Source organism: Puma concolor, chromosome A1, assembly GCF_028749965.1.
Source record: "Puma concolor isolate L17-30 chromosome A1, mPumCon1.1.hap2, whole genome shotgun sequence".
Lineage (NCBI taxonomy): Eukaryota > Metazoa > Chordata > Mammalia > Carnivora > Felidae > Puma > Puma concolor.
The window spans coordinates 62,139,665-62,156,774 of record NC_141667.1 but is presented as its reverse complement, the minus strand read 5'-3'; the positions used below and the strand labels follow the sequence as shown (position 1 = coordinate 62,156,774).

Here is a 17,110-nt window from a genome sequence, read left to right as displayed (position 1 = left end):
AGTCGCTGCCAACAAACTATAGCTTTGTGGTTAAGCATGTCAACTCTGGAGTTCAATAGCCCCAAGTTTTAGCTTTTCCACTTACTATGTGTCACATTGGGAAAAGTACCTAATCTTTTTGTACCTCAGTTTCTATATTTACAAAGTGGTGATCGTAATACTAGCACTTCACAGAGAAATGTGATGATTAAATCAGATTACGTGTGTATGTAAGCAGCTTGAGCTATTTCCTGCACACGGTAAGCACTTATATTTTGCCAGTAGTATTTTTTCCTAAAAATAAATACACAGGCCATGCACAGAACGCTGTGAAGAAGACCAAGATCGTGGCAGCATGTGCAAAAAACAATTCTGTCCTGAAATGTGAGTTCCTGTTTTATACTTTTGGTGTCTACTGACCTATGTCTGGCTTCCTTTAAGTGCTTTATAGCCACGTTGTCCTCTGGTCCAGTGGTGAATGTCCCTTCAGCATGGGGTTTTAGTTTCAATCTACTGCCATATTTTTGATAATAAAGTTGCAAATCAACCAGACTGAGTTAATGGGTCATGTGGAGGGCACCCTTTCTATTTAGGGTTCACTAGAAATGTCTTTGATAACATTAGAAAACCGGGCTAATTGTTTTTTGAGAGGCTGAGAGACATGAACGTACTTCATCTACTTAGGCGTTTCCCACTGTGAGGGTGTTGCTCAGGTTCCACAGGCCAAAATCTCATGAGTTAAATATGTGGCTACACTTTCTCCTCCTTAGTCTTAGGGAATGGAACCTTAAGTATGAAAGATGTCTTGTACAGTATGTCAAAATGTTGAGCAGAGTAGCATTTCAATCTAAACACAAAAATGAAAAAAGAGCAGATGATTTCCCTTTTGCTGTAATTCACTTTGGGATGCATGTCATGAAGAGCACTATACAAAAGCAATTTTCATTGATTGACTGACTGATTGAGGAAAAGGGTGAATGTTCTTTCAGCGTACATCCCTACTGAAGTATGATTCTTATAGCTCCTGACAGCTGTTCACAGTTTGTAGTTAAATGCCAGGTTGCGGTCGGGGTGTGTGTGTGTGTGTGTGTGGGGCGGGGGGGGGGGGGGGTGCGCAGGAGAAGAAGAGAGATAAAATCATAATTAGAACTCTTTTTGGGTTTTTATTATAGCTGACTTGTGCCAAATAGTTACATAGATAAGGGTGAAATAAATTCAAATCTAAATGTTCTAATTGTTCCTTTCAATGTATTTAGATTTTACAGAATATAATTGTTAAAAATACCCTGTTAATGAGTTAGCTGCATGATCTAATCAGTGATGCTGACAACCACATGGCCACATAGTTCTTGTTCTACTTCTGTGGAAGGCGCTACTCTTTCTAGAACAATTAGTTTTAACTGAAATTCTGATGTAGAGAAGCACTCATCATCAGTGTCCTAGTCTTATAATTTGAAAAAGAATCAGTCACACTTCTGAACTGCCCTCTAATTCTACAAAACATGCTCCTGCATTTAGTGATCTGGGCAAATCTTTCACTCTGTGATATAACTGAACGAGTGCTGATCTTCGGCTTACGTATGCAAACACTTAACACGCCCAGAGATAACACTAAAAACATTTCACACACAAATTTAATCTTCCAAATATTGTAGCAGATCTGTGCCTAATCACTGTTACTATTGACCTGTCCTTAAAGTTTTCTTTCTTTTTTATTTTTATTTTTTTATTTGAAAGAGAGATATTTTATTGAAAGAGAGATATTTTTATCTTTATTTGAAAGAGAGATATTTTATTTGAAAGAGATATGCGCACTGGGGAGAGGCAGAAGGAGAGAGAAAGAATCCCATGCAGGCTCCATGCTTAGAGCAGAGCCCAACGTGGGGCTCTATCCCTCCAACCTGGGATCATGACCTGGGCCAAAATCAAGTGTTGGACATTCAACCAACTGAACCACCCAGGCGCCCGTAGTTTATTGTGCTAATGGCATAAAAATACATGGGGAGTTTTTTCCTTAATAATGTGAACTGGGGTTCCCTCAGTTGTTAAGTCCAAGGAATGCTGGTGAGACAGTAATCTTATTTGAAATAGATTCACTTAATTACAGTGGATCCTCAAGTGGACTAAATTTAATGCTAGCAAAGTTAGATTTGTTTACAGATTATGGACAATAGCTTATTTGGAGAATATTTTTAAAAACATTGAGAGGGTGCCTGGGTGACTCGGTTAAGTGTCAGGCTTTTAATTTCAGCTCAAGTCATGATCTCATGATGGTGAGATCGAGCCCTGCATCGGGGCTCTGCTCTCAGTGTGGAGCCTGCCTAAGGTTCTCTCTCTCCCTCTCTCTCTGCTCCTCTCTCACTCTCTCTCACTCTAAGATAAAAAATTAAAATTTTTTGGGGCGCCTGGGTGGCTCAGTCAGTTAAACGTCCAACTTCGGCTCAGGTCATGATCTCACGATTCGTGGGTTTGAGCCCTGTGTTGGGTTCTGTGCTGACAGCTCAGAGCCTGGAGCCTGCTTCTGATTCTGTGTCTGCCTCTTTCTCGCTCTCTGCCCCTCCCCCACTCAAGGTCTGTCTTTGTCTCTCTCTCTCAAAAATTAATAAAACATAAAAAAATTTTTTTCAAATAATAGATACTAAAACTATCAGCTCCTGAACCATGTACCATCTCACAAGAGGCATAACAACTTCCCTATTCCTCAGATTCCATATGTAAAATGAGAACTCTTCTAAAATAATCTTCAAATTCTAACTTTCTGTGAATCAGTTAACAATCATAGAAAAATTCTTCATATGAAAATAGTATTCCTCTTATACACTAGAAACGTCATTGGTTCATATACCCTTGGTGTTTTATAAAGAAACCAAGGCAGGCTGCATTTAGTGATATTATAGTAATATAATAGTATATAATAGTAATATACCTGGGTGGCTCAGTCGGTTAAGCATCTGACTTCCACTCTGGTCATGAGCTCGCAGTTTGTGATTTCGAGCCCCGCATCAAGCTCTAGTGCGGACAGCTCAGAGCCTGGAGCCTGCTTCAGATTCTGTGTCTCCCTTACTCTGCCCCTCCCCCATTCATGCTCTGTGTCTCTCTCTCTCAGAAAATGTAAATAAACATTAAATTTTTTTTTTAAATTAAAAAATAAGGACACTGAGGCTCTACAGTCACATAACAGATCACGATAAGCACATTTCCAGGTGCAAGGCATTTACAATGTGCTTCCTAGGCTGGTAGGCACAAATCGAAAGGTCTATGAGGATATTGGAAAACCATTTATGTGGGTTCCTGCTTCATTTGCTATGGAAGCTTGAGGAGATAACTTTTACAATTTGGAATGGACACTCATCGTGCAGTTATGCTTCCAGCAATATACATCCAGGTTGGGGGGAAAACAGTTCAAACTGGTAAATAATTGCAGTATCATTGCATCAGTTTAGTTTAAAGAGCTGACAAGCCCTCTCTAAACTCCAAGCACAATTAGTCATTAGGGTCTAGTTTTTCAGCACTGTTAAGCAATTTGTAACCCATTCCTTTTAATAGGGTTAGGCATTACTTAACCGACACAGATGCCTTGAAAACTGAAACCTCGAGTTATAAAGCAGCCACCTTGTTCATTACCTTCAGTGATAGGCAAATCATCTACAAAAACAGCATTTAATGGGCAACCAATGAATAATCAATGGCTCACTTTTCATCTGAGTGTGAAAATGAGAATAATCTAATACAAAGTCCCTCTGGTAAGATGCTGAAATCTCGAGTTCTGCTGCTCTTCAGGGCTGATTTATAAGGTCTTGGAAAGCTGATGTAAACAGATGATCAATGGGACCCATCCTTGCTCATAACAACCCCCAACTGGCCCACTCCCTCTTTTCCAAGTCCATCCCTTCAGGCTATTAGCTCTGTCCGGCTAATTCTTCCCACTACTCCTGCCTGCTGCTTTTACTCCGGCCATCCGTTCAGTCCAGCCGACTCAGAAGTAATTTTATACGCAGCAGAGAGCGGGTAGAATTGATTTTTCACTCAGTGCTCAGTTCCCATCTGAATAATTATCAATTTTACTGCCTCATAAAGGGCAGAGTCAAAATTTCAAATCAATTCAAAAGAGCTTTTGAGACGACAGAAATTGTGCATAAGAATAGAGGTCAAAGTTGTCAGTGACCTAAGGAGGTGATGTCAGATATTACTATACCCAATAGTTGACATCAGAGGCACTCAAGATGATATAACCTAGTGCTAATGCAAATCATATTTATGCTGACTACCAGAGACCAGTCATTAATATTTAAAATGCTATCTGAAAGCCTGCATTCCAAATAAATAGAATGTATTCTGCTGTTAATAAAGATATATCACTACTTAGTCATATGCTATAAAATAAAGGATTACCAAGTATTATTAACACACAGAAATTACTTAAACCAACAAATGCATGGTAATTCTGAGTAAAGACAAACTTGATGGTGTCCTGTACAACCACATCACTTGCTCTGCACAGTCTGATGGTATTTGTCTGGAATCACAGCCTATTGATTTTGGTAAAATTTTCTGCCAACTTAAAAGTTTCTGCCAAAGTTTATGAGACAATATTGTGATCAGGCTCAGTGCTGGCAGGAGGGATTTGGTGGTGGACTTGTCATTTGCCATGGTGGGGTGGGGGGCTGGGTCTGATTCCTGGCCAGTTCATGGGTATTTATTTTCTCCACTGGCGGCATGCTCTCAGTCTGTGGTTCTCAACCTTCTCCTTGCAAAAACTGGAGGGCCAGGACACCCTCAACGGTACCACAGGTTACTGCAGCGGGGAAGGTGGGGAAGGGAGAAGGAGAGGTACATTGTTGATAGAAAGTATATTTTGAGGGGCACCTCGTGTGTATATATGTGTGTGTGTGTGTGTGTGTGTGTGTGTGTGTGTGTGTGTGTGTATATATAAATATATATATATATATATATGGCTCAGTTGGTTAAGTGTCTGACTCTTGGTTTTGGCTCCAGTCATGATCGCGTGGTGGGTGACTGGAGCCCCACACTGGGCTCTGCACTGATGGTGTGGAGCCTGCTGAGGATTCTCTCTCTCCCCCTCTCTTTCTGCCCCTCCCTTGGTTGCATGTGCACGAGGACACTCTCTCTCTCAAAATAAATAAGTTAATTAAAAAAAAATGTGTATCTTGTAATGGCATTCCTGATGAACATGAGATCTTATCCTCACCACTAGGCCCTTGAGAATCAATGGTATAAGTGATAAGGCTTTCGACCCAGACGAACCTTGTTTCAATTCCACTTTCCAGTTGATCTCTCTGCATCTCAATTTGTTCATCTGTAAAACGGGGATGACGATATCTACATTCCAGGGTTGTTGTGGGGGTGTAAATGAGAAGAGTTCTCTGAAAGTCCTCTCCTCGTGTGTCAATCTCTGTCACCACTATATTAATCAAATTATTCATATAATTTGATTATTCATATAATTTGTTACCTAGTAACTAACCCATCATCTCTGTCCCACGTGACAGAAACTTTTTAAGGAAAGAAATTATGTCTTATGAATCTCAGTGGCTCTTGTACCTTGTACACAGAAAGTCCTCACTACGTGTGCTACCTTCCTCTTCTCTTTATCATATCACCGACATGTCGTAACAATTCCAGGATCATAACCAAGTATTTACAGGCATACAGCACTTTGTTTAGTTACACAAAATCTTAATTACACACCTCCCCACAAGGAAAATAACAGGTTACTGAGACATCACCAAAAGTAAGTTTATATAACTTAATTTGCATATTAGTAAAAAAATGACAGCCAGGAAGAAAACCTCTTCCATGGCCAGCCCATTCTATGTTCATCATTTCTTCACTCAGAGTGACGCTTTCCGTTGGTGGCACGAGCCTTGTTTAACAAGGCTAGTAACCTTGTTAAAGTGTTTACATTTGCAAACCACAAACTATTATGAAGATAATTTGGCAAAATGAAACAAGTGGAAGCGGTATACAGCATCATTTCCAAAGTCAGTAGAACGGGAGAACATCAGAGTGATGGTATCTCCATAGAAAAATGGCATCATTCTCTTTGAAATATTTCTGGCACGTGTTATTTATTTTTATGCATGTTGTTACTGTGATTTGCAGAAGTGAGTTTTCAAAAAACAGTATTAAACTTGGACCTAACTCATAGTAGCCAGTCAGAAAACACATCGGAAAATAAAGAACTTGTGGCTTTATTCCTTTTACTTAAATGCTCTTGGGAATATGACCTACCTGAACTTTTCTTATCTTAAATAAGAAGGATACCAACTGTAGTATGATGAACCGAAAGTTCTCACCAAGTTGCCTGGCATACAGAGTACTCACAGGCAAACTTTAGAAGACTTAGAGGCTCCAGGAAAGAAAGCAGAGGTTGACTGTTTCTAGTTCTGGCTTTGCTTTTTATTGCTCTCAGGCCTCTGAAAGAGCTATCCTTTTTTTGCATCCTAGCTTCGCTGGGGTAAGATGAAAGACGTAGAGAGATTTCTTGAGGGTGAGCTAGTGTGCTACCCTACCTTGCGGGAAAATACTCCTAGAGAGTAACTGGTAAAGGGTCTTGGCTAGGACCATTTGTTCTAAGAGATATTCAGGGTCTAGGTTTCTGGGAAACTGTTTCTTAAGTCAGGTGACCGACCACCAGTTACCTGCTGTAGGACATCTGGATTTTGCTGCATAAAATGTAAGAGTCTCTGACCGGCCTGGGTGGCCTCTCTGCATCGAAGTGGCTTCTTGCCCTCTTTTGCTATGTGCTTGAAGAGGTAGGTGACGATGTAGTCTAAACTGGTACAGCAGCTGGAGGAGACAACTGTATCTGTACGAACAATAAATGAGAATTCCTTCGCATTACTAAGTGAGTTTTCATCTGATTAATTATAATGCCTCCGATTAAAAAAACCACTTTCTGGTTTCAAAGCACTTTTATCAAATTGTAAAACTCCTTGAGGGCAGGGATTTTACCTTGCTTATCTCTTTGAACCCAGTGTCTACTACAAGACCTGGTATAGAGACGTGTTAGTTAAGTAACTGACTCCTGGATTGAATTGGACAGAATTTTCCATTTGTGACCTCAACGATCGTCTGTTCAACTCAAGTGACTTTATTAAACATCTGTTGGTGCAAAGTGCTCTGCTGCAGAGGAAACAGGGTGTGGACCTGGTGCAAAATGCTCTCTTTCAGGGGAAACCTCTACCCTGGTCAAAGAGCTCGTGATTCAGTACATAAGTCACTGCTGCTCAGTGCTAGCCAAAAATGAGCGACACACTGCTGGGCGGATTTTGAGGAAGACATCACATTTGGATGGGGATCAAAAAGACTTTACGAAGGAGACAGAACCTAAGACAGGCTTGGGAAAGTTATTTCAGTTAGAAATAAGGAAGGACATTTTTCAGGTAGAGAGATTCACACAATGTGCACAGTGTGGTGGGAAGTTAGGGATTTTGGAGTCAGACAGCTCTGGTTTCAAATCTCATCTTTTCTAATGACTTGCTATGTTGTTACTCTGAAAGAACCAGTTAACCTTTCTCAGCATTTGTAAAATAACTTGCAGAGTTGAATGAGAAGAAAACAACTAGAAAGTCTCAGAATAAAAACAGCTGATATTTACTGACAGTTTACTGTGTTAGTTACACAAATTATTGTGCATCCTCACAATAGCTCTGTGATGGTAACTGTTATTATCTCCATTTACAGGCAAGAATAGTGAGGGATTAAATGACATGTCCAATGCCACACGGCCGGATGACTGTGGAGCCACTGTCTGAAAATAAACAAGGAGCTGAGGTTCTAGATTTATACTTTTAACCATGAAAATTAATATGCATTAAACAAAATCAGGTTTTAAGCAAAAATACATGTAACCATCAAACACTTTCTTAAAACACAATGGATTCAAAAGATGACAATTACTACCAGTATGCCCTCGTGTTGAAAAGAGGAGGGTGTATTCAGGGAGTAGGACTTTTGGGATGAGTGAAAGAATATATAGGGAGTCATAAGAGAGAAGGCTGACAAAGTAGGTTGGTGTCTTCCTTGAGGGCATCCAATAGTGAGCTGGGACAGTACATTTAATTTGAAAGACAACAGAGGTGTTATTAAAGGCTTCTTTTTTAAAGCAAGCAAGTGACATGATGTAGCAACCATTTATTGACTATCTACTTTGTACATTAGGGTTATTATTCACTTACTTCTAACAATTACTTTGTATATAGTAGGTGTTGTTATTTGCATTTTTCAGTAAGAAAAATGAATTTCGGAGATAAAGAGCTTATCCAACAAAGTTCATGGTTCTGATTCATAGAATGACACTGCCCAGATTTTTTGGCCAAAGGTAATAATGTACGGACACGATCCTGGGGGAGCTTATGATCAGTAACAGAAGTGACAAGAGGAACAGTTAAAAACATTCAAAAATGGCAAAAATGGTAAATGCAGATGAGGAAAGCAGACAGGGAGAGTAGGGCTGGGAACCAGCAGATTATAAACTTCCTAAGGCAGTCATTAATTTCTTACTCATTTTATGAATCTCTTGAGGTTTTGAGACACACGTGCCTTTCCTAGATTAGAGGTGCAATGTTAGTAGGCAAAGCAAGTCTGAGGAAGGTTTTATAGGTCTTGAGTTGTATTTAGTAATAATACCTAGAACAATAGAACACCACAGTTTACAAACTCTTTCATACAAATTGTTTTGTAGAGAAATGGCATAAGAAATAGAAAGAGGTAGGCTTGGTGGAAAGTTCTGACATACAGATAGATAAATGCATTTAAAACAGAGGATAACAGGGGCGCCTGGGTGGCTCAGTCAGTTAAGTGTCCAACTCTTGATTTTGGCTCAGGTCATGATCTCACAGGTTTATGAGATTTAGTCCTGTGTCAGGCCCTGTGCTGTCAGCATAGAGCCTGCTTGGGATTCTCTCTCTCCCTCTCTTTCTGCCCCTCCCTCCCTGTCTCTTTCTCAAAGTAAATTAATAAACTTTAAAAGTAAATAAAAAAATGAAAAAATAAAATAGAGGATAATAGTAGTTGGTGCAGGATCAGTAGGGGTTGAATGAAGGTCTACAAGATGGGAACGGACAATAGTTTAGGGAAACCATAGCGCTATGGAAGCTATATATACAAGCAAATTGTGGCACTATATTTTCCTCTTAAGAAAGGGGCTCTTTTTCTCCCAAAATCAGGGCATTTGATTGATGGATTAATCGTTTATCTCTCCCCACTATCTGGGTTGCTGTGCAGAAAAGGAAGATTAGATTTTATAATTCCAGGAGGTAGTATAATGTAGTGGAAAAGATCTAGGCCTAAGAATCAGGTACAGACTGGTTGAGCTCGGTTGCTTTTCTCTTTTCCTTCACATTTCTACTTTTGAAGTCCCAATCATGAAAGTAAATGGATTAAGTAACTTAATATCTACAAAAGGAAGCGAGCAGGAAATAGATATGGTTTCCCTCACCAGTAAAGAGCAATATGCTATCAATCATACAAAAATTATAAAGACTTCACATAGATTTGGTGACCGCATGCCATGCAGGTTGCATTAAAAGGTTCCACTCTACTGAGTCAGCTATGAAAAAGCCAGGTAAACACTTTAGACATGAAGGTTGGAACATATATCCTTGCAATAAAAGCAAGAAGAAGAGATTCCATTATGGCTGATTTATGGTTGGGGACTTTGAAATGGATAAATGTTATTTTAGGGTAGATTGAAAGGTGTAGAATCATAAGGATCAAGGGCCGTTTGATCAAAAACAGAATGAATAGTGCTAAGGACTATGTATTATTATTGGTTTTCTTTATTTGCAGCTCAAACTATTATGTAAGATTCAAATAATGAAACTCTCCTGACATAAAAGGATGGGCAGAAGTCATGAATTTTCATATTTTGTCCTGGTTCTTGGTATTCAGAATTGTTAAATTTTTTAAAATGTTTTATTTATTTTTTTGAGAGAGCACAAGTCGGGGCGTGAGAGAGAGGGGGGCAGAGGATCTGAAGTAGGCTCTGCCCTGACAGCAGCAAGCCTGATGGAGGGCTTGAACTCACAAACCGCAAGATCAGGACCTGAGCCGAAGTCTGACACTTAACCGAATTAGCCACCCAGGAGTCCCAGTATTCAGAATCTTTTAAAAAAGGATTCATTCGGGGCACCTGAATGGCTCAGCCTGTTGAACATCTGACTTCGGCTGAGGTCATGATCTCATGGTTCATGGGTTCGAGCGCCACATCAGGCTCTGTGCTGACAGCTCAGAGCCTGGAGCTTGCTTGGGATTGTGTCTCCATCTCTCTTTGCCCCTCCCCCGCTTGCTCGCGCGCGCGCGCACGCGCGCGCTCTCTCTCTCTCTCAAAAATAAGTAAACATTAAAAAAAAATGACCAAAAAAAAAAAAAGGATTTATCTGCAATGTAGACAATTAAAAAAAATTTTTTTTAATGTTTATTTATTTTTGAGAGACAGAGAGAGACAGCATGAGCAGGAGAGGGGCAGAGAGAGAGAGAGAGGGAGGGAGACCCAGAATACGAAGCAGGCTCCAGGCTCTGAGCTGTCAGCACAGAGCCTGACGTGGGGCTTGAACTCATGAGCCCTGAGATCATGACCTGAGCTGAAGTCGGACTGCAATGTAGACAATTTTAGACACAATATTTAAGTCGAATGGTCACTTTGTTCTCTCTAGCAACTTGTTGTTTGGCATTAAAACCAAATGCTCCTTTTCTCCTGCAACCGGTCTCCACAGGAAGCACGTGCATCATTAATAAGCCTCCTGTTCACTAGGACCCATCATGGAAAACTGTTCTGAAAAGTTAACTGTATAGGAAAGAGTTGCTTGACTGAGTCAGGAGAATAATAATGGGGCTGAGCTAAAATTTGGCTTTGGCTCAAAATTTCTCACCATGGCAGAAGAGAGGAAGGAGGTCTTAGAAAAATTCAGTGTGAAAGGCAATTTCAGAAACGAAAGGCCTGTCTGGGTGGTGCACAGTTTTGGAAATAGGTGGCTCTGGATTTGAATCTGTACTTTCTAGATGTTTAACTTCATGGAGCTTTAATTTGCAACTCTGTAAAATGTGCTCAATACCACCTACTTTGCAAGGTCTTGTGAGAAATTAGTAAAGTGTGTAAAGATTAACATAGTGCTCAACACACAGTAGGCTTCCCCCTTTTCACTTTCCATCTGTTTTCCTGGCGGTTTCAGTCTCTTAAATACAAAGCCCATCATTTTGTTTGGCAAACTCATAGCTAGCTGTCTTCTACTTTTGGCATGTTTTTGGTGGGAGAAACTAGTGTACAAGGTCTCTAAGTTTCTAAATATTTCCTGAATGTCTTATTTCCATGTTATATTCATACCACTTAATCTAATTCAAGAATGTGTTCAAAATAACAACATATTCTATTCATAATGAACATTTTATTAATAGTGGCCTTGATGAGGAAAGGTCTGGTGGCTTCCAGTTGGTTCAAATTTTCACTTGCCCTCACAATTTGTTTTTGCCTTTTGTGCTATCTTTTACTTCCTGGAATGACCATCACTGCTGCCCCAGCTAATCTTCAGAGGCCTTCGCTGATCACTTCTAAAGAAGCCACACTTGATCATTCTCTAGTCATTATCCCATTTTAAGTCTTTGTTTAGCACTTGCAATGACTTGACTTTTTCTTGTGTGTGTGTGTGTGCGCGTGCGTGTTTGTGTGTGTGTGTGTGTGTGTGTGTGTGTGTGTGTGGTCATTTATTTATTATCTTTTCCCTCTAGAGTAAAAGCTTCACATCAGCAGGGACCTTCTCTGTTTTGTTCCCTTTAGTACTGCCAAGTACATAGTATGTGCATGATTGGTACTTACTGAATGAATGACTTGAGTGTCACTATTATTAAGAGCAGCTTTTTGTAAGTTCTGCACTTGGTCTCTATATGTAAGAGAATGGTTTCTATATGTAAGAGTGTGGTGGGGGGTGATGGTGGCTGGGTAATAAAAAGATAGAAAATAGGGGCACCTGGGTGGCTCATTTGGTTAAGCATCTGACTCTTGGTTTCAGCTCAGGTCATGATCTCACAGTTTTGTGAGTGTGAGCCCTGGGTCAGGCTTCTTCTCTCTCTCCCTCTCCCTTACTCACGCCGTCTCTGTCTCTCTTAAAATAAACTTAAAAAAAAAATAAAAAGAAAATATAGTCACTTTTCTCATTCACCTTTCTCTTTCCCCACATTACAGCTTGCCTGAAACTAAAAATGCTGATGAATGAGGATAACCAAAAATTGTTAATATCATGTTAAGTATATTAGGTGAGTTACTACCCTATCACTGATTCAATTTTTTTTTTGTGCTTCCGTCTCAGTTTTTCCAGAGGCTAAAGTAGAACTGAAGCCTGCTTGTAACCCAAACGATAACTATAAATGCCTCTTTGCAGATCTATTATTGTTGGCAAAGGAGAAACCCAAGTGGGTACTTTTGATAGTCCTTTTTCTTGAAGATTAGATAGATCTAGGGCAGGGTGGTGAGGCGAAGAGGAATGGGTTTTCGAGTCAGAAAGACTCCTAGATCAGGCACTTATTGGTTGTGTGACCTTCTGCAAGTTGTTTGACCTCCCTGAGCCACAGCTTACTCATCTGTATAATGAAATATAATGAAAATAACATTACTCAATTAACTTAATCAATAAATATTTACTGAGCACTTACTATATGCTAGGCACTGGGAATAAAGTGGTGCCTCAAGACACTGTTTCTGTGCTTCAGAAAACTGCAATCAGGTAGGAAATAAGGACACACAGAGTATGTAACCCAGTTTTGGTAGGCACAGTGGTTCTGAGAATGACAAGGCTGAAGTACCCACCTGAAAACACCTATGACAGCATCAGGCACAGAGTACATGTCCATAAACATACACTTAATAAGTGGTAGCACCAGGACTTACATCCAAGCTCAGTACTCCCTCCCTAATGCCACTTCATCAAGACTCCCTTGAGAGCCTTGTTGAAATGCAGATTCCAGGCCTGAGACCACACTTTGAGAGCAATATAGCCGCCTGCAACTAATTTAAAATCTTCAAGTATTACTATGATGTTGAGTTAAAAGACTGTCAAGCCAAACTGTAATAAGAAAAGACAAGGCTTCAGTTTCTGTCCTTGAAGGATTAACTGCTATGAGAATTTTTCCTTCTGCCATAAACAACTAGAAAACAGGACAAAAATATGAAACAACATTTTTCAATTATTGCACAACAAGCAGTACAGGGCTATTAAACCAGAGAGGAGGGAAACAAATGATGTGATTGCTCAAGCTTATTGCCCCAAGTAGTTTCCAGGCTACAGACCAGGAAGGGGGAACCCAAACGGAGCTAAGCAGTCTCACTGAGTTGAAGAGAAACAGTTTGAATTTGGGGAGACTGAGGCAGCTAGAACTCATGGGACAGAGTTTCAGGGAGTGGGAGCTATACAAAGAGACAGTTCTGGAGATCTGTAAAGGAGTCCTTCCCATCCAGTCTTCGAATAATAACAGAGATATATAACACATGTGTAGTTCCAGAAGGAATGGAGATAGAGGGAAAGAGGTAGACTGTGATTATTTGAAGGCAAACTGTGCTGATATTATTTGAAGGTGTAGATTATAAACCCTAGAGTACCACTAAAAATAAAAAAGTCTGGCTAATAAACTCATAGGGGATATAAAATGGATTCATAAGAAAGATGTAATTAATCCTAACCAAAAGAAGGCAGGAAAAAAAGAAAAAAGAAACAAAGTTCAGACAAAATAAAAAGAAAACAAGTAGCAATATTATAGATTTAAACTCAAATACACTGGTAGTTACATTAAATATAAATGGTTGAAACACTAATTAGAAGGCAGAGACAGTGAGATTTGATATAAAAATATGACCCACCTATAAGCTGTGTGTTTGGCAAATACGTTCATGTGCTAATTCCCAGAACCTGTGAATGTGTTAGATTATACAGCAAAGAATAAATAAGACTGCAGGTGGACTAAGATTGCTAATTAGTTGAGCGAAACATAGGGAGATTATTTTGGATTATCTGGGTAGGCCCAATGTAATCCCAAAGGTCCTTAAAAGTAAAAGAGAGAAGCAGGAGAGGTCAGACTTAGAGGGAGATGTATCTATAGAAGAATGGTTACAGATGCGATCTTGCTGGTGTTGAAGATGAAGGGGGGCCATGAGCCAAGGAATTTAGGTGGTCTCTAGAAACTGGAACAGGCAAGGAAATGGATTTGGTCCTAGAAAGGAACACAGCTCTGCTGACACTTTCATTTTATAGCCCAGTGAGACCCATGTCACATTTATGATCTAAAGAACCATAAGATAATAAATGTACATTAGTTTAAGCCACCAAGCTTGTACAAATTTGCTATAATAGCAATAGAAAATACCTGCTGTCTACAAGAAACCAACTTTAAATATAAAGACACAGAAAGATTAAAAGGGAAATGATAGAAAAAGAGGCAACCTAATCAAAAGAAAGCTGGAGAGGCTAGTAATATCAGACAAAGTAGATTTCAGAAGAAAGAGTATTAAAAAAAAAAAGAAAGAGTATTGCAAGAGATAAAGAAGGTCATTTCATAATGATAAAGGGGAAAATTGACCAAAGGAACATAACAATCCTAAATATTTATGTATCTAGTAACAAAGCTTTGAAATACTTTATATAAAAACTGATAGAACTGAAAGGAGAAATGGAAAAATCTATATAGTCAGACTTCAGCACTTCTCTCTTGGTGGTTCATAGAATAAGTAGAAAACAAACAACCGGTAACAATATAGAATATCTGAACAATTAGACCACCATAGAACATTCTTCCCAACAACAGTGGAATGCACAGTCATTTCAAGTGCCCATGGCACATTCATCGTATTTTGAACATAAAAAGGATGCAATAAATATAAAGATTATAAAAATTACTGAGTATTTCCTATGACCACAATGGAATTAAACTAGAATCAGTAACAGATATCAGGAACACCTGTGAATATACAGAAATTAAAAACCCTGTGCCTCTAAGTAACAATCCACTGATAAAAGAAGAATTCAGCAGGACAATTAGAAAATATTTTTGAACTGAATAGAAAAAAAATCTCAAAATATATAAAATTTTTGTGAGGAATAGCTATAGCAGTGCTTAGATGAAAGCATTAAATGTGTATATTAGCAAAGAGGAAAGGTCTAAAATCAGTTATCTAAGTATCTACTTGACAAAATTAAGAAAAGAAAAAGCAAAGTAAACTAAAGGAAGGAAATAATAAAGGCCATATATGAAATTAATGAAATAAAAGATGAAAAATAAAAGAGAATTCAATGAAAACTGAAAGCTGGTTCTGTGCAATAAAACTGATCAATCTAGAGCCAGAATGAGAAAAAAAAGAGAGAGAAGATACAAATTGCCAATTTCAGGGATGGAAGAGGGGAATCACTACAGACCTTGCTCAAATCATATTGTATAACAATGGGATATTATGAACAATTTTATGTCAATGTCAGATGAACTTCAGATGAAATGGAGAAATTCTTTTGAAGATACAAACTACCAAATGCTATGCCAGATCTAATAAGTAAGTGGAATAGTCCTGTATCCATGAAAAAATTTAATTTGTAGTTAAAAAAACTTACTAACAACAATAAAAAATCTAGGCTTAAAGGCCTCACTAAAGGAGATCTAATAACCATTTAAGTAAGAACTAGTAACAATTCTCCACAAACTTTTTAAGAAAATAGGAGAGGTGGAAACAATCCTCAAGTCATTTTATGATGGCATTAGACTGACACTAAAACAAGGCAAAGACACAGAAGAACAAAGAGTACAAGATATGGAAGAAGAACTATAGAAAAACTACTGAGAACACATCAATATCTGTCACGAACATAGATGTAAAAAATCTGTATCAAAATTTTAGAAAGTTGATTTCAATACCATATAAGAAGGATGTGTTACAACCTAGTGTGGAATGCAAGGATGGTTTTACATTCAAATACCCATCAATGTGATGATTAACATTATGTAATGTATTAAAAAAGCAAAGCCATATAATCATCTCAGTAGATGTAGATAAATAATTTGATAAAATTCAATATTAATTCACGATAATACTCTCAGAAAACCACAAATAAGGGAATTTTTTCAACAAGATAAAAGAGCATCTATATAAAAACCTATGGCTAACTTTAAACTGAATGGTGAAAGAATGAATGGAGACATTTCCTTGGAGACAAGGAAAAAAATGTTTGCTATCATTACTTCTACTCAACATTGTCTTGTGGACCCTAGCCAGTGTGATAAGGCAAGGAAAAAAAGCCATACAGACTGGAAAGGAAGAGATGAAACTGTCTTTATTTGTAGGTACATCTATGCAGAAAATCTTAAGACATCTACAAAAACTACCAGAATTAATAGGTGGGTTTAGTAAGGTTGAAGGATATATGGTGAACATACAAAAAAAATCAACTGCAATTCTGCACAGTAGCCAAAAACAATGGGAAATTAAAATTCAATACCATGTATAATAGCATAAAAATATAAAATACGTAGTTATAAATATAACAAAATAAGTACAAGAGTCATACATTTAAAGCTACAAAAATGCTGTTGAGAAAAATTAAGGAAGACCTAAATAAATGGACAGATATGCCATTTTCAGGAATTGAAAGTTCAATATTGCTAATATGTTAACTGCCCCCAAATTGGGCTAGAGATTCAATGCAATCCCCACGAAAATTCCCCTATTCATTTATTTTTTCTAACGAGAAACTGACAAATTGACACTAAGGTGTATATAAAAAGACAAAGGACCCAGAATAGTCAAGACCACTTTAAAAGAGAAAAACAGAGGCACCTGGGTGGCTCAGTCAGTTAAGTGTCTGACTCTTTATTTCAGTTCAGGTCATGATCTCACAATCTGTGGGATTTAGTCCCATGTCAGGCTCTGCACTGACAGCCGAGTGCCTACTTGTGATTTTCTCTTTGGCTCTCTCTCTCCCGTTCTCTCTCTCTCTCTCTCTCTCAATATAAATAAACATTAAAAAAAATAGAGAAAAACAAAATTAGAGGGCTATACTCTCTGATTTCAAGATGTACCAGAAAGTTAGGACAAAAGTTAAGAATCAGAACAGTATAGAATTGGCACAAAGTAATTCAA

General features: G+C 38.5%; 1 protein-coding gene across 3 annotated transcripts in view; it reads right to left on the bottom strand.

The window, feature by feature from the left end:
* Nucleotides 1–17,110, bottom strand: part of RANBP17 (RAN binding protein 17) — a 340,310-nt gene that overhangs the window by 23,395 nt on the left and 299,805 nt on the right. For all 3 annotated transcript variants that reach the window (XM_086714573.1, XM_025923706.2, XM_086714706.1), the window contains one exon: nucleotides 6,642–6,808. In XM_086714573.1, the coding sequence (XP_086570699.1) occupies nucleotides 6,642–6,808 (167 nt within the window). The remainder of the gene's footprint in view (nucleotides 1–6,641; nucleotides 6,809–17,110) is intronic.